Source organism: Herpailurus yagouaroundi, unplaced genomic scaffold, assembly GCF_014898765.1.
Source record: "Herpailurus yagouaroundi ecotype Mexico unplaced genomic scaffold, PumYag 187, whole genome shotgun sequence".
NCBI classification, from domain to species: domain Eukaryota; kingdom Metazoa; phylum Chordata; class Mammalia; order Carnivora; family Felidae; genus Herpailurus; species Herpailurus yagouaroundi.
The window spans coordinates 33157597-33179577 of record NW_024412418.1 but is presented as its reverse complement, the minus strand read 5'-3'; the positions used below and the strand labels follow the sequence as shown (position 1 = coordinate 33179577).

The following is a 21981-nucleotide window of genomic DNA, read 5'->3' as shown; positions in this document are numbered from 1 at the left end:
ATACTGGAGTCAGTCATCCAACATCCCTGCCTGCAGGGTACAATGGCCTGAAGCCACAACACTGGGATTGCATTCTGGCCCCTCATGTACTTACTATTTGGGAAGTCAGTTAATTTCTCTGAGACGTAGTCTTCTTGTCTCTAAAATGGGTATAATAATGGTACTTCCTTCATAGGATTATTACAAATATTAACTAAAAGAATATGAAGTGCTTAAAACAGGGCTGTACTTCATAGTAATTGCTATTACCATTATTTCTGGGGGCAGATGTAATAAAAGAGAATCAGGATGTGGGCCAGAGGAAGGAAGGACAGGCCCTCCCTGCAGCCCAGAGTCTCCCCGACAGCTGCTGCCCATGCTGAGGCCCAAGGCTGCAGGCAGAAGGGTGTGAGGTACCAGGTGAGGGCTAGGGAACAAATGGTATGGTAGAAGTGGGGGTTCCCAAAAAGCCTCCGTGGAGTTTTGCCTTACCTCTGCCTGGCAGGGTCTGGTACCTGCTGTCAGGGCCCACAAGTCCCAGGGAGGGCTGGGCCATGTCCCCACTGAAAGTCGCCAGCTCGGGTTCACTAACGTACGACCGGAGCTCTACCTGTGGGCAGAGTCTGAGGCTGTCATACCTGCCCAGTGTCATACCACCTTCCCTCCCCTCGCTCACAATGGGACAGCCCCAGGGGTCCTCCCTGCTCACCCTGGAGTCCCCATTCACACACAGCCCCTGCTCCCGGTCTCGCTTCCTCTCATCCGACTGCCGCTTAAGGCCCCTCACTGAAGTGTGCCGGATGATGGTGGCCTCCTTTGGCAGAGGTGGCACGGCCGGGGGCTGGTCCTCTGGACTGTAGAGCTCGGGGAGTGGGGGCCTGGGAGGTGCCACGTCTTCCTGTTCAGAAAAAGAACCAGAATCAGTGCCCAGTGAGAGGGAGCTGGAGGGAGGATGCCTCCCCGTCAGGCATAGAGCAGGCCACACGAGGCCTGCAGAGCATGACTGCTTCGGCCCAGGGATGCCAACATTTCCCCTGGATGAGCTGTGAAGAAGGGGAATGCCTCTGCTGTGATCCTGTTCTTCCCTTCCATTCACTCCTTTTCCATTCTTCAAAGCATAACCTGTACAAAATCCAGAACTCAGGTTTCCTGTGTCCATGGTCTTACTTCACTTGCCAGAAGAGCATCATGGGGGGAGCAGGCTGGTAACTCCATGCTTATTTGTATGTTTGACAGAACCCCCCCCCCACATCTACCCCACTCCCTGGTGCTCACGCTGAGCTGACTAGCTGTCCCCACATGGTCTCTGGACCCTTCAACAGATTGGGATCTGAGCAAGGACAGTCTACATCGTCCTGCCCTTTCTATCAGAAATGTGCGTGGTTACAAAATATTTCCTCCTTCCTGACTCAGGCATGAATAAGGAGTCAGCATGGGTGACTCACTGCCTTCCCGTCAGCCCACTCCCTGGCGGTGATGAATGTAACTATTTTTCTTGAAACGGACCCCCACACCCCCCATCAATGTTCTTTGAGAGCTGTGGCTTTTGCACAGACCAACAGCCTGGCCCCTGACTGTCATAAACACCCACCTCTGGAATCAATGACCACTGGGGCTCCTTCCTAAACGCCCCCTTTCTTAGCTTAATTTTGCTTTGTTTTTCAGGATTTGGGAGAGGTCAGAAAAGGGTACTGAAGCTTGCTCTACAAAGGTTTATCGGCATTCTAGTAAAGTGACACAGCTCACTGTTGTGTGAAAACTAAGCTGCCTGTCCCAGATCCCCGTAGGCCCTCTGAGCATCAGTGGCTTCCAACCCTGACAAGGTCTTGGAATCACCAATTTCTAAAAAGCTCCCTGGAAAGATAAACGCAAAACACTGACGCAAACACAAAACTGCCTTTGATCAAAGGGAATAGAATGTCTGGAGATGGAGGGTGGGAGCAGACACTTTATTATATACTTTTTTTGGTATATTCTGATTTTGTGTCCTGTGAGAGTATTACCTAATAAAAAAAGTAAATGATATTAAATTCAAGAAAATAAGCCAAATAAAAATGAAAGAACTACAGCTACACACAACAATATAAGTCTCACAAATACAATGTTAATGAAAAAGTGCAAGATACAAAAGAATACAGTATCACCTACAGGCAAAATTAAAGTGTTTAGACACAGGTAGCAACATTTCAAAAAGAGAAAAGAGGCAAGGAAATTGTCCGAGTCAAGATAGTGATAGTAGCACAAAAGGACTCATAGTCCTGAGGGCTCCAGTTGCTGACAAAGTTCTATTTCTTGGTTTGCGTGTTGGTACAAACAGGTGGCCTCTTTATCATTTGTTAAATCATATATTTAGGTTTTATGTCCATTTCAGGATATCATTGTTTCACAAATATAAATATAAAACAAGCAAACGACAATAAAATATGGTAAACCTGGTAAATGAAAGGAAAGAAGACCACCCCCAGGCAGTGACCCTGATGCTCAATCAGGTTGAAAAGCCCTGTCTGCAAGCCACAGAGGACCAAGCTGTGAAGAGCCTCTGTGACCATCTATCCCAAGCTGCTTGTTCTGTACCAGGGGAAACTAAAGAAGCCCAGAGAAGGGGTGGGCCTTGCCCAAGAACCCAGTGAGAGAACAAGAACTGGAATCCAGCACAGATCCCCGGCCACCACCTCCTCCTTCTGCTCCCCATCCTGGCTAGCAGGCGTCTCACCTTAAGTCAGGAGCTCTCTGCCCCAGCCATTCCTGCTGTTTGTTTTGCTATTTTCTGTTCTGTGGCTGGTACCCCCATTGCCTCTTAGATATAAAATTGGGAAAGAGACCTCAACATGAAGAAACTCCCAGCACCTGTCGTTCCAGCCCTGGGCTACGGCAGGAAGCAGGTGGACAGTGAGGACCAGGGTATGGGAATTTGTGTGTTTTAGCCAGCATTGCACACCAACCTTGTCACAGGTCCTAGGCACACCCAGTGCCCAGGCAAAGCTCCTCTAAGCCGTTGTTGGCAAAACCTGAAGGTCCCCATCTCAAGGTCCCCTCTACTATGGCTTCCCTGTCACTTAGGCTAGATCCCTCGTATTCTCCAGCCAAGGCTGGCCTGGCCCTGGAGACACGAACCATCACAGTACCTGACCACATCTTCTATTTCCTTAAAGTCTGCTCCCAGATTCTGTCAAAAGCTTGGCCCTTCTCTTTGCCAGTCAAGCCAAGGTGTTGGCTCAGGCAACCACATGGCCACAAAACTGATCTGAGGAGCTGGGCTGAATGTCCAGTTAGATGGCAGGTGGCACAAAGAACAGTCAGGAGATGTGGACTGGATCCACTAATATGGAGATCTCAAGCAAACGTTAACACCTTTGGGCCTCAGTTCTCATATGTGTAGAATGGGATACAGACCTTCCTGTCTATACTCCATGAGGTTATTGTGAAGATCAATTGTATTCTACAACCCACAGAGTGCTCAGCTGCCGATGAAGACAAAATACTCTTGCTGAGAGGAATTCATCACCCACAGGCTTGTGTAACTCCAGCTTTGCAAGGAGTCCTGTGTGGGGCTACCTACCCCTGCATGATGCATATCACAAATTCCACCCTACTTAACACAAGCACTTCTTCTTGCTGGACCTCGGTTTTCCCAACTGCAAAATGGGAAGGTTGGGCTAGATCCTCTCGAAGGCCCTTTCCAGTTCTGGCAGTCTAAAGCACAACAGCAAGGCCCTACCACTCCTTAACTATTCATAGCTCAGGACTCTGGCTGGTTCTGTCTTCCCAGGTTTTCCCAAAAGCTTCTCTCCCAACAGAAGCTGACCTGAGGAGAGAGAGGGACAACAGCGCTCAGCAACTGGCCATCGATACTTACAACTTTGGGCTTCGTCTTGGTTGGTGACTGAAGAGGGGATGTCACTTTCCTCAGCTGGGGTGGATGAGGTCGGTACGGCACATAGGTTTGCAGCTGGGGGAAGAGTCGAACCTCCAGAGGGGTCCGCACGGGGCTGGTGGGAGGGCTGGACTGTGGGGGTGGCTTGCTCTCAGAAGTTGAGAGTGAAGGCACAGGCGGATGAGGAAACAAAGGCACCGTTTTTCTCTCTAAAGCATGTGGAGGCAAACAAAGGATGGAATGGAACAAAGACCCTCGTCTCTGGAGGACAAGGGGAGGGGCTTACGCCATAAAGATCTGACCTCTGCAAGGGCCAGCCCACAAACCTGGGTGTTGGCCTCCAACCCCCTGACTCCAGGAAGATGGCCTCCTCACCTGGATTTTTGACTGATTCCACCAGGATTCTAAAGTTCTCTTTATTTGCACTCAGGCCTGCAATGACGTCTTCAATCCTCCAGAGATCCTTCTGTATCTGCGATTTCTCCTGAGAAAGACAAGGTGGTGGTTCATTTCCCTCTCAGATCCTCACCAGAAGTTTCTCATTAGGACTTACGCTATCATTTCAGACACAGCACCTCACCCTGGGTGGGGCAGCATCCCCTTTGGAAACCCCACCAGGGCTAGAGCCAAGCCTGCCTCGAAGCTTCAGAGGGTACCACACACATGGAAAACGCCCAAGATCTAGGGGAGAAATTCAGAGGATCTTTCACATATTCACCTTGCCTATTTCTCCCAAATTTAAAAGATTGCCTTAAATACTATGGAAATGCTTCCACTTATAAGGTATCTAGAGTAATCAAAGACAGAGACAGAAGGGTGGTTACCAGAAGCTGGGGTGGAGAAGGGAATGAGGATTGTTGTTTAATGGGTACAGAGATCCAGTTTTGCAAGATGAAGAAAATTCTGCAGATGGGTTGCACAACGTGAATGTAGTTCACACTACTCAACCATATGTTAAAAATGGCTAAGGTAATCAACTTTGTTATATATATTTTATCACAGTTAAAAAAAATAGACTGTTTTAGGCAACCATGGCAAAAGGGAAGAGAAGGCAAGGACTAGAAGGCAAGGGAAGAGAAGGCAAGGACTATCCCCAGAATATAAAGAGCATCTTTTAAAAAACTATTTCATATTTTTTAAGTAGGCTCTACACCCAACGTGGGGTGTGAACTCATGATCCCAAGATCAATAGTTTCATGCCCTACTGACTGAGCCAGACTGGTGCCCCATAAAGAACATCTTTTAAAAGACAGAGCTGAATCCTGAGATTTGGGGTTAAGAGTACAATGGGCAGCGAGTATTTGGCAATAAGAAGAAATGAAGTATTAATACATGTTATAACATGGATGAACCTTGAAAACATTTATGCAAAGTGAAAGAAGCTAGACACAAAAGGCCATTTGTTATGTCACTTATACAAAATGTCCAGAAGAGATAAATCTACAGAGACACAAAGTAGATGAGGTGGGGGTGTGGATGGGGAGTGACTCTTAATGGATAGAGGGTTTCTTTTGGGGGAATGATGAAAATGTTACAAAACTGTGGTGACAGTTGCACAATTCTAAATATTCTAAATACCACTGAATTGTATACCTTAAAAAGGTGAATTTTATGGTATGTGAATTATGTGACAAAACTTATTTTTTTTAAAAGTACAATGGGAAAAGGGCCAGGCTACCCAACCATATGCATACTCTGACAAGTTACAATAGAAATCGGACGGGGAGAGATACTAAAAAGAGGTGAGCAGACTTTATCAGGATTACGGGACTGTGGGCATTTTATGGAGTGTAGTTGACACACAATGTTACGTTAGTTTCAGGTAACATAGTGATTCAACTGCTCTATATGTTACACTATGCTCACCACAAGTGTAGCTACTGTCTGTCAAGATACCACCATACAATGCTATTACGATATCACTATGTTCCCTATGCTGTGCCTTTAAATCTAATGATTTATTCTTTTATTGACTAGAAGCCAATACCTCCCCCCGCTCCCCTTTACCTGTTTTGTGCATCCCCCTCAACCCCTTCCCTTCTGGCAACCATCAGTTTGTTCTCTGTATTTACAGGTCTGAGTCTGCTTTTTTGTTTATTCTTTTGTATTTTGAGATTCCGCATGAGTGAAATCATATGGTATTTGTCTTTCTCAGTCTGACTTATTTCGCCTAGCAAAAATACCATCCGTGTTGCTGCAAAAGGCATGAGCTCATCTTTTTTATAACTATGTAATATTCCATTGTGTGTGTGTATAACACATCTTCTTTATCCATTTGTCTACAGATGGACATTTAGGTTGCTTCCATATTGTGGCTATTGTAAATAATGCCACAATAAATATAGGGGTGCATGTATCTTTTAAAATTAGTGTTTTTGTTTTCTTCAGGTAAACACCCAATAGAGGAGTTACTGGATCATACAGTATTTCTAATTTTTTGAGGAACCTCAATGCTGTTTTCTACAGTGGCTATACCAATTTACACTCCCACCAAAAGAACACAAGGGTTCCTTTTTCTCCACATCCTCACCAACATTTATTTCTTGTCTTTTTTATTGCAGCCATTCTGAGAAGTATAAGGTGATACTGTATGGCTTCTTTCAAAAAAAAAAAAAGTTTGTTTTTTTTTTTTTGGCATTGGGTTGTAAGTTCTTTATATATTCTGGATATTAACCTGTGGGCAACTTTTAATAGAGTTGTTTGAACATGAAAGTATTATTTTAATTTTTTTAATGTTTGTTTAATTTTGAGAGAGAGAGAGAGAGAGAGAGAGAGAGAGAGAGAAAACAGGAGCAGGGGAGGGGCAGAGAGAGAAGGAGACACAGAATCCCAAGCAGGCTTTGTGCTGTCAGTGCAGAGCTCAATGTCTGCCTCAATCTAACAAACCGTGAGATCGTGACCTGAGCTGAAACCAAGAGTCAGACACTTAACCGACTGAGCCACCCAGGCGTCCCAGTATTCTTTTAAGTTTTAAACTATCATGGGAGAACTTAGCTGTGATCATTCCTCCATGGGCTTAAAAGCAAAGTCCTCATACCACATCTGCTCTCGAGGGGCCCAGTCACCCTCAAGTGGAAGGATTCTTGCATGTGTGATACTTAAGGACTTGCCTGATTCTGCAAGTAGACTATGTGCTCCTTGGTATATCCCCACAGGGCTGGGGACCCAGCAGGCTCTCAGCACATGTACGTTGAGTGAAAAAAGGACCAATCCCATAAAGTTCCTTGACCAAATGAAGTCCAACAGCTGAGACAACAGATGTCTCCTAAAGGAGCTCACATTCTCATACTCTCTCCATCCTTCCAACATCAACGCACATCCTCTCAGGGCTGATAAACAAGGAATGGGCTTGATGCTTAGCGCTACACCAAAGCACGAGTGCCCTAAAACAGACATGTTATTGAGCCCAGAGTGGGTGTGTAAGCTAACAAGATTATCTCTGGAGCAGACTAAGCAGAATGCTGGGAAAAGGTAAAGGAGGAGTATCAGATTAAAATCAACACTTTCCCCTCTCCTCTGGCAGTCTACCTGGCATACATACCTGTCAGGTTACAGTCCTGCCCCCATTTTGCCTTTCTGCCACCCTCGTATGTAAGAAAAGAGCAACAACCCAGCGAAAGCCAGAGAATCTCTAAGGTTCTCCAAGGATAATGGAATCTCAGAACTTAATGACAAAGTCAAGGAAGCTTTTGGGGAGCACGGGGTGGTTTTCATTCCTGCATCCACACACCATGCTGGGCAGGGAAGGCTACTACGTACTGCCTTCAGCAAAGGCTTGAATTTATTGTCCAGAAGTAAGAACACATACAGGTAGCCTCACTTATCACATAGTTTTCACACAGTTACCTGGATGTTCTTTATTCTCTGGCTTCCCTGCACAGGTGGTCATGAGGATCTTTATAAACAAATCCACTCATCTTCACTGAAAAGCCTACAAATTTTCTCACAGCCAAACCTGGCTAAAGGGAGGCAAGTTTCCAAGCAAGTTCCACTGCTGAGAATTTGCATATGTGGCTACAAGCGTATCTCCAGTGTTAATGACTCTGGAGTCTAATATCAGGGCTCTAACAGCTTGTCTGGTCTAGAATTACACCAAGGAAGTTAGCACAAAGGCTGTTCAAAGAAGGGCTTTGTGAGCTTCCGAGGTCACTTTGGCACTCAGGGAAAGCATGAGCAATGCCTCCAGCCTAGGTAGACATCAAGCTGCAGGGCCTAGGCTTCAATCTAGCCTAGCTCTTTATAACTTACATGGTTAAGTTCTCCAGGGAGTCTGTGACAAGACTTATACATTGTACTCATTTGTTTTTTAGATCAGAGAAAGGGATTCTGGGACTGCTGCAAGTTAAATCACCATGAAATAAGGCACGGTAGAAACACAAATGGCCAATGATCATATAAAAAGATGTTTACCCTACTAGTGATTAAATTGATGCAAATTAAGACAAGATGTCCTTTTCAGCCAGCAGAATGACAAAAGCTAAAAAGACTGATAACATCAAGTGCTGGAGAAACTGTAGGTAAACAGGGTTCAGCACCCTCATTCACTGTGGGCAGGAGGGCAAATGAGTGCACCCTTTTAGAGGGTGACTGGGCAGCATCCATCAACATTTAAGACGTACACTCATTTCAGCAGAGCAAGGCCACTCCTAAAAGCCTATCTTAGATAAACGCTTATAAATGGGCTTGAAAAGGCAGTTACACAGATGTTTTTTGTGGTACCATTATAAAAGCAAAACACTGCAAATAACTTAAATGCCCATCAGAAAGGAATGGCTAAGGTATAGAATATCTAGACTATGAAAACTATGCAGCTGTTAAGAACTAATTTCTTTTACTTTACACGGCCTTCTGAGATTATGGAAATCTTCTATAATCTGTGCCGTTCAATACAGTATCTACCAGCCACACGTGAGCTACTACTGAGCATTTGAAATGATTCTAGTGTGACTGAGGAATACATTTTTAATTTTAGTTAATTTCAATTAATTTATGTTTACACTTAAATAGCTACTGTATCAGGCAACATAAACTTGGGGGTATTTTTCCTGGAAAGATTTCTATAACATAAAGTTCTGACAAAAAAGCAAGTAACCGAACGTGTAAGTATGATTCCTCTCCTAAGTACACCCAACTCACACCCCCAAATAAATTATTTTATGTATGGGCACATGTCTGAAAATGCACAGAAAATGGTATGGAAGACAATACCACCCACTGATGGCACTGATTACATACAGAGAAGGTGACAGACTGGAGCAGAAAGAGAAGGGAGGGAAGAGGGGCTTTTATTTCATGTTTTGCTTTTTCTTCTTATTGTTTGGCCTTTACAGAGAGATGCATTCATGTATTATTTTTATAATTATAGAAACACAAGGAATGAAAAGCTAAAAAACATTACTGCTAAAATTAATGTAGATCATTGAAAAAGATCCAAGAAGATAAGTATAATGGGACAGAACACTTTAAGGAACTAGCAACTAGAAATAATCACTTGAAGGACTTTGTCAACAGTATTCACTAGTATTTTCAAGCCACTATGCCAAGTGCTGTGGTACCAAAAAAAGAATAGGAAAAGGTTAGCTTGGGTTCGGGGAAATTATGGGGGGAAAAAAACAACAGCAAGAGACAGACAACTTCTGGGAGACCTAGCAGGCCAGCCCAGCCCTGAGCTACAGGCAAGAGTCTTCTCCACATGGTCTTGGACGAGGTTTCTGGGAATTGGCCCCCAGTGGTGAGTGGAGGGATAGCAGGCATCTCCAGGGCCACAAACCCAGTTCACCTCTTGTATTCCTTCACTAACATCCAAAGTCAGTACGTATACAAAGTCACTTTAAGGAAGAGCCTTGGCTAGAACCAGTCCATCGATTAGAAAGCTTAGCGTCAAAATTGGCCTAGCATGGTGCTTCATGCACAAGATGTCTCAATGAATGCTTGCTGATTTCAAATAAATTGAATTGATGTCAGGGAACTGATGGAAGAGATACAGTAGATCTGAAGTTGGGTTCAAAAGCAGGTTATTTTCCATTTTTAAAAATTTGAGGGTGGGCAGAAGCCTGATTGGGCACCACAATGGGGAAACACTGGGCAGCTGGAGGACCCAGCCTGGAAGAATAAAGACCACATAGGGCCTTTCTTCTCTCACCTTTGGGGGCAGAGGCAGCCATCAATGGAGTGGCCTGGTTTGAAGGGTAGAGGAGGCAGGGCTCTAAGGCTGCCTTTCCTGAGTAGAGCAGTGGCCACAGTGATGGGTATCTCCCAGCCTGGCTCCAGAAATGCAAATAACTGCCTGGAGACCAGAGGCACCTAGATGGACCTGGAGTCACACTGCCTCCTCAGGTGAAGGACTGATAACATCTATCTTCAGGAATCAGAGGAAGGAAGGAAGGAAGGAAGGAAGGGAGGGAAGAAGGAAGGAAGGAAGGAAGGAAGGAAGGAAGGAAGGAAGGAAGGAAGGAAGGAAGTGGGGCTTTCTGCCGCTGTCTAAGTGAGTAGCCCCAAAATGGAACCAAGAATCACGGGAACAGATTATTCTCAAGTGTCTGTAAGGTTCTCAAGCTCGGTATTTCTCTCCCCTCAGGGCCATTTCCTCCAAATGATCCGTAGCAAAACGCTTGCAAAAATGCCCAAGAGGCAGGGGGTGCTGAGGTGAGTTCTCTCATCACAGCCTGGCTGGAGGGGGGGGCTGGGGGGTTGGGAAGCAGGCTGAGTCCCAGTGGGGGAGGAAAAAGCCCCTGGGTAGGGCTCACAGCCCCACAGGTGAAGGCTCTCAGAAGAGATCAGACTTCAGAAGGGATGAAGAGCCCTTGGGTCACCTGGAAAAAAAAGGCTCTTCTGTGTTGTTCTTGCAGGGTCTGCTTCAGCTGCTCCACATCACTCTCTAACTTCAGATATTCATTCCAGGCATTCTCCATCTCCTGTGGGCCAAGAAAATGCTTCTGATTCTTAGTTATCCCCTGACCCCAAGATGGGCCCATGAGCACCTGTGCTCTTGACCACTGCTGACCCAGCCAGGGGAAGAGGAAAGGGGGGTCCCAGAGGGTCTCAGGCAGGCCTGGTACGAGAGAGACAGGGCTTGTCTTCTCATTCCTGCTCTGACCCAGGCCACCTGCACTGTTCCCTCTCCTACACTTGGAGATGCTTTGGTCCCCCACCCCGGCAGAAAGCACCTGCACCAGAGATGGACAAATAAAGAAGGAGAAATTCTGACATGCTGGAATTAACTGTACACAGTTCAGGGGAAGGGCCTTGCAGGCTGCTCTGAGAAATGTGGTCCCCTTGGTGTTTCACTGTAGCCATACAGGAGTCACTATATCAAGACTCTTGTCCCCGGCCACCAACTCAACTACAGCTGTGAGATAGGAGAAGCAGCCCCCAGCCCAGCCCATCGTGGGGGGTTGGGTGGAGGAATGGGGGCGGGGGAGTGTCTGCCACCCTCCACACCCTCTACACACAGTGGACTCTCTGGAGATCTCCGCCCGGATGTGGACAAGGTCCTCCTGCAGCAACCTCTGCTGGTAAGCAATCTTCTCCAGGTGCTGGGGCTGGTCTCGGTACTGCTCCATCTGTCTGTGCAATACCTCCAGGACGGACTCTAGCTGGTCCTACATCGGGCAAGGGCCAAAGAGCAAGAGGAAAGCAGGACAGTCCCTGAAGGCCTCCCCATACCATGCTAGGAACTAAATAAATCTGCTGGATCTAAGGCTGAAGGACCTACTGCCCAGCTGCAGCCTGAGTCAGGGCCTCTGATTCCAGCTCTAACTCTGCCCACTGGGTGGCCTCCTAGGACAAGTCACCTAATAGCTCTGTGCCTAAACTTCCTCATCTGTGAAGTGGGTATAAGATCATCCACTCTTTATGGGATAAACTATAAGGATACATCAAAGAGTAGATGGAAAATTCTCTTAAGTTTTATCAGCACATGTTATAAACCTTCAGCATCACAAATACAATGCCTTATTAAAGTGCAAAAAAAAAAAAAATCACACTAAGGGTCCAAGAAACCAAACACTGCAGCCCCTGGCCTGTTCCTCCTCTCTCATCTAGACTTGCTTCCTCCATAGCCCAGATCCTAGGAGGAAAGGAGCTCTAGAAAGTGATAGCCTCTGTCCTATTATAAGTATGGCCACTTTCTCCAAGGCAGTCCCCTTGCATGGAATTCAGGGGCCTGGGGTCATCACACACAAGCCAGTGGAGCCCTCCTCTCCCAGGCTAACCTCATGGTGCCTCTCAGGAGAGTTAAGTCAGAGCAGAATTAAGGTGGGGGAGGGGTAGGTGGCACTCGGAATAAGCAGTCTGAAGTCTCCCCAAAAGATTTCCTCCAGGTTTAGGCAGAAACCCTCCTGGAAGCACCCTTTAAACCCACACATTGTTCTAGATAAACAAGTACCTGTTCTGGCTAAATGAATACCTGTGACATGACAGTCCAATCTGTATCTGTGGAAAATACAGAATGACAAAACCCCCTGCCAGCCAGCCCAAGATTATGTGAAACTGACGCATACTTTGTTCTCCTTAAGGGCTCGGATCTTGTCTTCCAAGTCCTGGAGGATCCTGTCTTGTTCACAGAAGATGCTCAGTTTGACCTGTGAGCAAGAACAGGTGGGAGAAGGCCTGGGATGATGAGAAAAGGGCACAACCTTGAAGTGTGATCAGAAGGTCTTTGGCCTTCCAATCCCTCCAAACCCCGCCTGAAGCTGCCCGCCCACCCTGGGTCTGGGGGCAGCAGGCAGCCAGGGGGTCAGCCTGTTACCCTGTTTACTCACGTCAATGTCACTCTCTGCGATCTTCACTGGCTTCAGACTTCGATCCTTGACGAGATCCCTGCCTGTCATCTGGGAGGTGAACAATTTAAAGCAGATTAACCCCAACGTTCAGGATTAGATTTAGAGAAGGAGAGTTAGCCCCACAATGGACAAGTGTGGAAGTCTTTACAGGTAGGGTCATAGCATGAAAAGGGCAAAAACTCAGATGCTACCTCATTTGTATGCCTGTTTCATTTTAGGGAAAAACCAAAGCCTTTTTGTGATTCAAGAAGCACTTGTAAATTCCTCAAACTAAAGAATAAGTAGGCATCCAAGATATAGTCTCATTGACTGTGGAAGCTTAATTTGCCCAAAGTGAATCCAGTATGAATCCTGGAAGATTTAAAAGACACAGTTTAGCTATCGAAAATGTGACCCCCCACCCAGGGCAGTGAGGTGAACCAGGAGGAACCAGTGAGCCCCTGGGGCACTGTCAAGCCTTAGTTTAAGGAAGCCTCTTAGCAGCTTACTTCCCCATGAGCAAGGTCAGCCTATCTCATCCTATACCATTTGGGAAGAGAATTTGGTCAAGGGATGAAGGAACCTGGATGGCTGGGGTTTTCAATTGATCCCTAAATAACTGAGGCTAGGTCATACTTGTGTAAGTCACAAGTTACCCTGTCCTCTCAAGAAAGGAAACCAAGAAGCAGTAGACCTTATGAGCCAGTGGGCATTCATAACATTGTCCATGCTTCCCTTGACCCCACGTGGGCACCATGCTGCCATCTCCCACTAACCCCTACAAAGCTAAACCCAACTCTTTAGCCCATGTTTTCACTCCCCCCTAATCTCCTTCATGCCAAAAGCTGTATGGGGTGGGGGTGGGGGAACTTTTCCACAGACGCACCCCCCTGGCCAAGTCATGGTCAGGGAGAGCCAGGTCAAATATGCCCCATGCAAGGAAGACCATCTTGCTGAACTCCATTTTGCAGATATGACCAAGGAAACAGGGTGGAGTCAACCATAGCTGAGATAGGTGATGTGTATACTATGCAGAGGGTTCCAGTGTGGATGGATAGACAAGTGCTGGAGAGATGGCCCTCACTTTCTCCCTACTCCATCTGAGAGGTCCACTAAGTTTGTGAGTGTAAATAAGAAGCAAAAATATATTGGCAAACATCCTCCTTAAAACTCAAGCCACTCATGTGCCCAACTGTCCTACACTCCTTCTTCCTATAATCACTGGCAAATGCGAAGGTCAAGGTCAAGGGACAATGCCATCTCTAGGCCTTGGACTGAGGACTGACTCTGGCTGCAGACACACCCCCATCCATTCCTATGCTCCTTTTGGTCACACAGTAGATGGCAGGGACAGATGTCTTATTTATCTTGGTCAAGTCAGCCCTGAACATAAAGCCTGGCACACTGGAAGGCACTGGGAAAATGCTTATTGCATTGCAGGTAGGTCAAAGGTAAAACACATGTGGGTCAGTGCTGTAGCATCCTGGAAAAAATAGAACTCCAGCCAAATTCTGCTCTTCAGACTGGCAGATTATGTGTACATACATGTATACACACAGTCACGGAACACATGGACTACTGCCACAATCCACAAACAAACTGCTGGCTCCTGCAAGGACAGAGGGGCAGGAAAGGTGGGGAGAATAAGGATAGGGAGGAGGAGGAGGGGTGGAATGAACCTGGTGAACCACGAACAGCTGAACCTTCCAGGCAGGACTTGGGCCAAACTCAGGGAAACCCAGCAGGTAAAGGTAGGGAGGTCACTCTGTGTCACAGTCCTCCATTAAAGCAGAGGACAATGAGCTGGTCTACTCTCCAAAGGGCTGACCCTTGGCTCACTTCCCAGGAAGAAATCATTTTCAAATTGAGATATGCTGTGGGGATTTTTCCTCCTAGCAAAACTCTTCCCCTGATTTCACTGACGCTTTTAACAGATGATATCTTTTTGATACTGAAATAGCAAGGCAGAGAATCTAATTGAGCAATGCCTCATTTATCCAGCGCCATGAGGAATGACGTATTCGACACAAAAAAAGGCATTTTCAGAAAGCTGAACCTTTTAAACTTTTTGATGGAAAGGTTTCTAGAAGTAAATCCTACACTGCCTTCACAGAACTGAATATAAATTCAACCTTTTTGGGGATGAATCAGTCATTATAAAAATCAGTAATATGGAATTTCTTAGAAGTTAAGTGTATTAGGACCATTTGCCTCTTGATTAAATTCTTCTAAATTTCTGTGCTTTCATTTCCGTTTTAGATTGACACATAATGTTTCTTTTCTCTCTCAGGACATTAGGTTACTCCCTCTTTTCTAAGAAGTAACTCTCTCTTGTCCCCTTTTAATGGCTGTGGTTAAGGTGCTGTGAGTTAGGAATTGAAATGACTGAGTCTGTTAGGACTGGAGACTCAACAGAGGGACAGTTGCTGCTTTTCCCTAACTCCCTCACCTCCAACTGGGCCTGGTGCCCCTCAGGGGAGGTCCTCCCACACCTGATGTCTCCCACAACTATGGGCCTTAGTACATTAGATGATGTGCTCTCTCTCCCCTCAAAAGATAGTAACCTGATGAGAGGTGGTTGTAGGGACTATGACATATTTTCTCTGTATCCTCAAAGTCCAGCCAGGGCCCACCACATTGAGGATATTTGGGAAGTGTTTGCCTGATGAACCTGTGACAGTATCAAAATCATGTGATTTGGCTCCTACTCCTATAGGCTTTAGACCATGGGCTTCATGAAAGTACTTACACAGCTCAAAGGCCCTTTAAACTTCTGAATTTAGCTTTGTTCTGGAGTCAAGGCTGCTATGAAATATCCACAAGTAGTATATTACATGTAATTTTCCTTTTAAAACTGTGTTTTGTGATAGCAATGTTTAAATCCATTTGAAATATCAACTATGTGTCTCCAGCATTTCTGTCACCAGAAAAAAGTGAAATTCAGTGGGCACTCATCCATTTGAAAGAGTCTGTGCACCAGAAAGGAACTGAAGGCCACTCAGGCATTTTACCTCCCTTCCACCACATCTCGACACACCTTTTCTCAGGGCTTGGGATGACTGCACATAGCACCTGCCTCCCAACCTGTAGCCTCCCTTGGAATGCTACAAAAGTTGGCTACATTTCAGGCACTACTTCTGCATCAGTCAAAGGGGGGACTTGGGAAAGAGGGTGGCCCATTTTGTTCTAGTCCAGCTCTAGACTGTTTTCAATAGCAACACCCTGCCCTGAAGAAGAGCCAGCCTAATCCCAAGGCCATGGTAGAATCTCAGGATATGCCAGAGGCTCCAAGGTGACCAGGAACTGCTAACTCCTTCCTAAGAACTCATGCTTGACTCCATAGACCACACTGGTCTCTGTCTAGGTCAGTGCTCGCCATGGAGGCAGAGAGAGAATGGGAACACAACACAAGCTGGTGGCAAGCCAGGCAAGCCCCTCCCACCCCCGCGGCAGCACAAAAGATGGAGTCACAGAACACCGCATGTGAGAGGTTCAGCTTGGTGCACCAGCCAAAATGCTGAAGGGAGCTTCAACAGGACAAAAAAATAAACCGAGATGACTTGCAGGAAGCCTGGGGGCGGTCAGGAGAGCCCCTGGTTAAGCAAGTGATGAAGTCGGCACTGAGCCAAAAGCAATGGAATGGCCCCGCTTGGAGACACAGATCAGATCGTCTTACGCTTCTCCTGGGCCGACAGCCCCGTGCTGACTTCTTCAGCACTTTGTAAAGCACGTTGATCAAAGGTTCATTATTTTTTATCTGTTCCAAACAAAAAGGCAAATATAACAAAACGTAACAGGTGAGACATCAAAAGACACTTGAAGGAGCCAGAATTTGGGGAATCGGTAAGGGGAAACTTTAAGGAGGACACGTGCTGTGCAGTCCAAATGACTGAGTCTCAGTCTGGCTGTGCTGCTTCCCAGCTGCTGAGCCTTTCCAGATTTCAGATCCCTCACCTATAAAATGGGGGAAAATAACTTCTGCCTGAAGGATCTTAGTGCAGGCTAGCCTACATGAGAGGGCCAATGTCGGTGCCCATTTCCTTCCTGTTTCTCCTGCAGAAGACAAGAAGGGACTTTGCTTCTTCCTTCGTCCTCTCTCACCTTACACTGCAAGACATCAAATCACTAGGGTGGTGCCATGCGTTAGTCTCATCCCTGCCCCACATTTTCCACCTTCAGTGCCCCAGACCCTCATCTCCACACCTATGTTCATCTAAATAACGATGTCTTACCAATGATCCCAAATGCTTAGAGCTCCTTTGAGGGAACACTGTCCTACCCACCAAAACAGTAGATCTCAACCCTGGGTGAACACTGGAATCACCCAAGTGGCTTTAAAAAAAAACTGATACCCGGGGCGCCTGGGTGGCGCAGTCGGTTAAGCGTCCGACTTCAGCCAGGTCACGATCTCGCGGTCCGTGAGTTCGAGCCCCGCGTCAGGCTCTGGGCTGATGGCTCGGAGCCTGGAGCCTGTTTCCGATTCTGTGTCTCCCTCTCTCTCTGCCCCTCCCCCGTTCATGCTCTGTCTCTCTCTGTCCCAAAAATAAATAAAAAACGTTGAAAAAAAAAATTAAAAAAAAAAAACAAAAAACAAAAAACTGATACCCGAGTCCTACTCCAAGAGACTCAGATATAATTCGTTGGAGTGGGTCCTTAAGAGCCCCCCTGGGTGATACTGATGTGCAAGCCAAGACTGGGAACCACTACTGTAAAAAGTGGTTCTCAAACTTCAGCATGCTTCAGAATCACCTGGAGGGGGCTTGTTAATACAGCTGACCCTTGAACTATGGGTTTAAACTATGAAGGCCCACTTATACATGGATTTTTGTTTTTCAACAAAAACAGTATAGCCCTATAAATTTTCTCTTTTCTATGATTTTCTTAACATTTTCTTTTCTCAAGCTTACTTGATTATAAGAATACAGTATGTAATACATATATCATACAAATATGTGTTAATTGATTGTTTATATTAAAGTAGACTATTAATAGTTGAGTTTTGGGGAGTTAAGTTTTACCTGGATTTTCAACTGCACAGGAGTTGATGCCCCTAACTCCCACACTGTTGAAGGGTCAACTGTATACAGATTTGCTGGGCCCTGTGTTCAGAGGTTCTCACTGAGCAGGTCTGGGGTGAGATCCAAGATTTTGCCTTTTTAACAAATTCCCGGGTATTACTGATGCTGTTGGTCTGGAATTACATGTTCAGAACCACTGCTTTGAAATAATGTTTCTCAACCCTGGCCAATAATGTTTCTCAACCATATGGGCCATATATTAGAAACACCTACAGAGTTGTTTATTTGTTTTTAAAGAATGATACCGGAGTATTACCAATTAGATCAGAATCTCTAAGGGGTAGGATCAAAGCACTGATAGTCATTTTAAAAGCTCTCCTGGTTATTCTAGTTCATGGCCAGGATTAATAATCTCTGCTCCAGAACAACAGACTTCAAACTTCTTTGTGCACAAGAATCATCCCAGAGCTTGATTTAAAAAATGCAGAATTCTGGGCACCATTTCCAGAAGTTCTAATTCAACATAACCCCCAAGATCTGTACTTCAAAAAAAAAAAAAAAAATCAAGCTCCTAGGTGATCCTGAGGTAGGTGGTATCTAGACCACAACTTAAGAAACTTTGCTCTAGAAGCTAACTTAGGAAATAAACCCTTAACAGAGAAGCCCTGATCTCAAGCTCAGTCAGGAAGAGTCTGGAGGCCAACTGCCCGGAGCCACTGATGACACATCCCTCAACCAGGAACAACAAACAGTCTCTGTGGGGTTGACTGCAACCTGTTCTACCTACAATGACACCACCTGACCAGCAGCAGATACCCTCCCTTCCACCTCCCCTTCCCAGGTGTGCCTCACAGCTGCATAAAAACAATCTAAGCAGTCAATAACAGTGACCACCATACCTGCTTCTTCAGACCTAGCTAGGGTATAGGGTGCTGAAAAATAGAACTATGATGCCAGAAATACAATTCAGTGAATACAACTTTAGGGTGGGCAAAGTACATGGTACACAGAAGAAGGCAGGTGTAAAGTTAGACACTGGGTTCAAATTCCACACACATTACTGTGGAAGTGACTTCTCTTGATACTTGGGTTCTTGGTTAGTAATGTGGGCGGGGGTAATAATTCCTATCTCTCAAGGCTGCTTAGAGGATAGAGATAATGAACATGTGCCCAAACACTGCCAGGCAGGAACAGATGCTTAATCAAGGTGGAGTCCTTTCCACCCTGGCACCACCAAGTACAATGCCAGAAGAGTAAACATTTTCCAAAAAGAGCATTAGTACAGAGCATCTTCTAAAAGACTAGAATACACCTTTGTTTGATCACTTGGTACAACAGCAGAAATGCTCACTTTAGGGAGAAAAAGTTCCACAACATGTGGGGAAGCAAATACTGATTCTGAAAGCTGAGCATCAGCTGATTGGTGATGGCAGGAGCTTTGGATCCTTAAGCCTGTGGCCTTTGGAACAGGGCCATGGGGGAGCCTAGGCCAACCATGTGGGGATAGGGAGGCTGTTTTTCTCCAGACGGGCTCACCTCCTTCCTCTCCTCGCAAGGACCTCTCACAAGCAGCTGGTCACAGTGGGGCTGTGCTCATTGCTGTCCCCACACCCAGGCTGGGCTACAGGGCCCATTCAACTCTGCCCATAAAGGTCCTCATCTCAGGGACCCCAGCTGAGCTCAGCATCAGCTCATTTTGTCTAGTATGTCTCAATCTCAAGAGCCAATGGGCCTTAGGGTTTTCCTGATATAATCACGCATCCCTCTTGTCCTGCAGTGTTCATCTAGCTTCAGTTGCACCCTAGAGATGGAGGGGGGAGTGTTTCACCACAACTGGAGCAGGCCCTTTTAGAAATCCCTCTACTTGTAGCTGCTATCCATGTCTCTCTCTCTTTTTTAATTGAAGTACAGTTGATTTGTCTTAATTCTCCCTTACAGCCACAGAAGACACATGGTAATGTTTTAGAGCTTTGTAGACTGTCTCTATGTCTCCTGAATTACCCAGAACTCTTTCTACCACTCCGCACTACAGCTGTGCTAACTGCTGCTGTGTTTCTTGTTTCTTCCTAGCAAGACTTCCCATTAGGGAACCCCTCCCTCATTCCACAGGGAGTCTTAGGTTTACAACTGGCCACCCATGGGGACACTAAGCTGGAAGGAAGTGAACCTGGGTTTGCAGGTAGCCACCTTCCCTGGCCATATGGAAGCAGCCCACACACCAGGGAAAATAGAACAGTGATGATGTGGCCTGAGCCCCTGGGATGTAGCCCTTGGCTAAAAGAACCAGTATATTCCCTTTTTGGCTTATTCGCAGGTTGATTTGGGTTTCAGACGCCTGCAAACAAAAGAATCTTGCCTAATACACTCCTCAGCCATGGTTCTATAGGCCCTCAACACCTCTGCTTTGCTTCCAGCCCTTTCCTCGTCCAGATCCTGAAATGAGGGAACCCTATACCCCAGCTGGGTTTGAGCAGAGCAGAGCAGAGCAGGCCCACTGCCTCCCTGATGGGAGTACCCTCTACCTTGGAGAGAGGCCAAGGCAGTACCAACCTTTCTGGCAGAGATGCCAGATAGACAACTCACACACAGCACAAACCCCAGCACCTCCCTGCTGCAAGTGCAGCTCATCTGGGGTGAAAGTTCTCTGAGAGGAACTTAGCAACTGGAGTAACAACTATAAGACTGCAGAACTCTGGTATCAACACAGCTGTTTTCTATCACATGACAACTTCCAGAAAGACTAATGTTCTGGGCATAGGCAGTGCCTAGCTAGTGAAACACCCCAAGGATACATCTTGCCTCTATCACATCAAATGCATTTCTTGGGATAATGACCCCAGCTCAGCTCCATCAGAAACTGAATGCCTTTGGGTCCACAGTGATAGACGCAGCATTTTAAGAGAGGCTAGGAGGCAAGGTGATAAAGAGCACAAGTTTCAGATTCCGAGCTATACCTAAATACCAACTCCTCGGGAACTACTTATGTGGCCTTGGGAAAGTCATTTTCTTCTCTGAGCCTCAGTCAGTGAAAAAAAGATAAGAACCACCTTCCTTCCAGGGCCACTCTGGGAGTTACATAAGTTAACAGAAGTAAAACACAGTGACTGTCATACATGGTACCCTCTATTGTTATTAAACTTCTGTTTGGAGTCAGGACATCCAAGGACTCCTGGCTCTGCTCTGCCACCCTGTGCCTCAGCTTCTCTCTTTAAATCCCTTTTAACTCCAATTCTATGATCTTGAAATAAAATCGACCTGAACTGAATCTTCCCTCCAGGACCAACTGTGAGTTTCTGCTATCCAGTACAAACAGGAATCAGGACACAGGTATTTCCTATTCCTTCAGCTCAGGCACGTTAAGCTCTCTCTTGCACTGTGCACCAAGAACTCTGAGGAACGCTTCGGGGTCCACCCATGCAAGGTACATTGTGAATACTCCACAGATACTTCTGGATGACTGGCCCCCAGGAAGGGGCGAGAAGAGCCAAGCAGATGGCATGGTGACTGGCTATCTGGGAGGCCAGGGAATGGAGACGAGGTGGTACACAGAGCAGGTAAAGGTGGGTGGACCTCTCTCCAGGTCAGGTGGGGGTGGTGGGCATGGTGGAAGGACCCTGCCCAGGATCAGGGCACAGCAGGATAGGCTGGACCCCACATTTAGCATCCTGAGGCACTGCAACCATACTTTAAAATACTCACTCACTCTCTGTGTGACGTGACTGACACATAAGCTAGAAAATGTCCTGGTTTTGAGAGAACCCTCTTAGTTTTGCTCATGTCAGAAAGCCAAGTCTGCCTCTTGTTCACTGCACCTTCCTGTGTAAAGAATTAGGAACATGGACAGTCTGCCTCCTCCAGCCCTAGCCACACCACCCTCACCCTGGCTCTCCTTCACTCCCACTGTTCCTGTCCCTTTAATTTCAACCAACTCAAACCCTCTGGCTCTTCAAGGCTACACACACACACACGCCACCTCCTCCAGAAGCCTTCCCAGAATCGCAGCCCACAGTGATCTTCACTACCTCAACCCTGAGCACTAGGCCAGACAGATCTTTGTAAGTTCATTGTAAACAAGCCTGTGTTATTTTGGGAGACTTTCCTTTTCTAACCCAGATCATTTGGGAGATTTTCAGGGCCAGAGAGTTTCAATTTTTCTCTTGCATCTCCCTTAGGCTTCTCCAGAGCTAATTACACAGCACATACTCCACAGATACAAAAGTTAACTAGTCAATTCCTAAACAAAGGCTCTGATCTTGTCTCAGTGTAGGGAGGTCTGCCATTGGCTGCCGTGGGGCATAGTGTTCACACTCTTGCTTCTCCAAGGCTGATGACAAACCCCATGTTAAAA

The 21981-nt window shown here is 46.3% G+C and overlaps 1 protein-coding gene across 13 annotated transcripts in view; it reads right to left on the bottom strand.

Moving 5' to 3' along the window:
• PLEKHA7 (pleckstrin homology domain containing A7) overlaps nt 1–21981 on the bottom strand; it is a 220096-nt gene that overhangs the window by 13056 nt on the left and 185059 nt on the right. For 9 of the 13 annotated variants that reach the window (XR_005796990.1, XM_040495709.1, XM_040495711.1 and 6 more), the window contains 9 exons: nt 16292–16372; nt 12616–12684; nt 12355–12435; nt 11305–11454; nt 10666–10767; nt 4229–4337; nt 3836–4062; nt 689–877; nt 472–589 (listed from right to left, as the gene is read on the bottom strand). Coding sequence is in view for 12 of the 13 variants with exons in the window: in XM_040495709.1 (XP_040351643.1) it covers nt 472–589; nt 689–877; nt 3836–4062; nt 4229–4337; nt 10666–10767; nt 11305–11454; nt 12355–12435; nt 12616–12684; nt 16292–16372 (1126 nt within the window). In the remaining variant the exon portion in view is untranslated. The remainder of the gene's footprint in view (nt 1–471; nt 590–688; nt 878–3835; nt 4063–4228; nt 4338–10665; nt 10768–11304; nt 11455–12354; nt 12436–12615; nt 12685–16291; nt 16373–21981) is intronic. The other 4 variants (XM_040495712.1, XM_040495715.1, XM_040495719.1 and 1 more) reach the window with 2 other exon arrangements.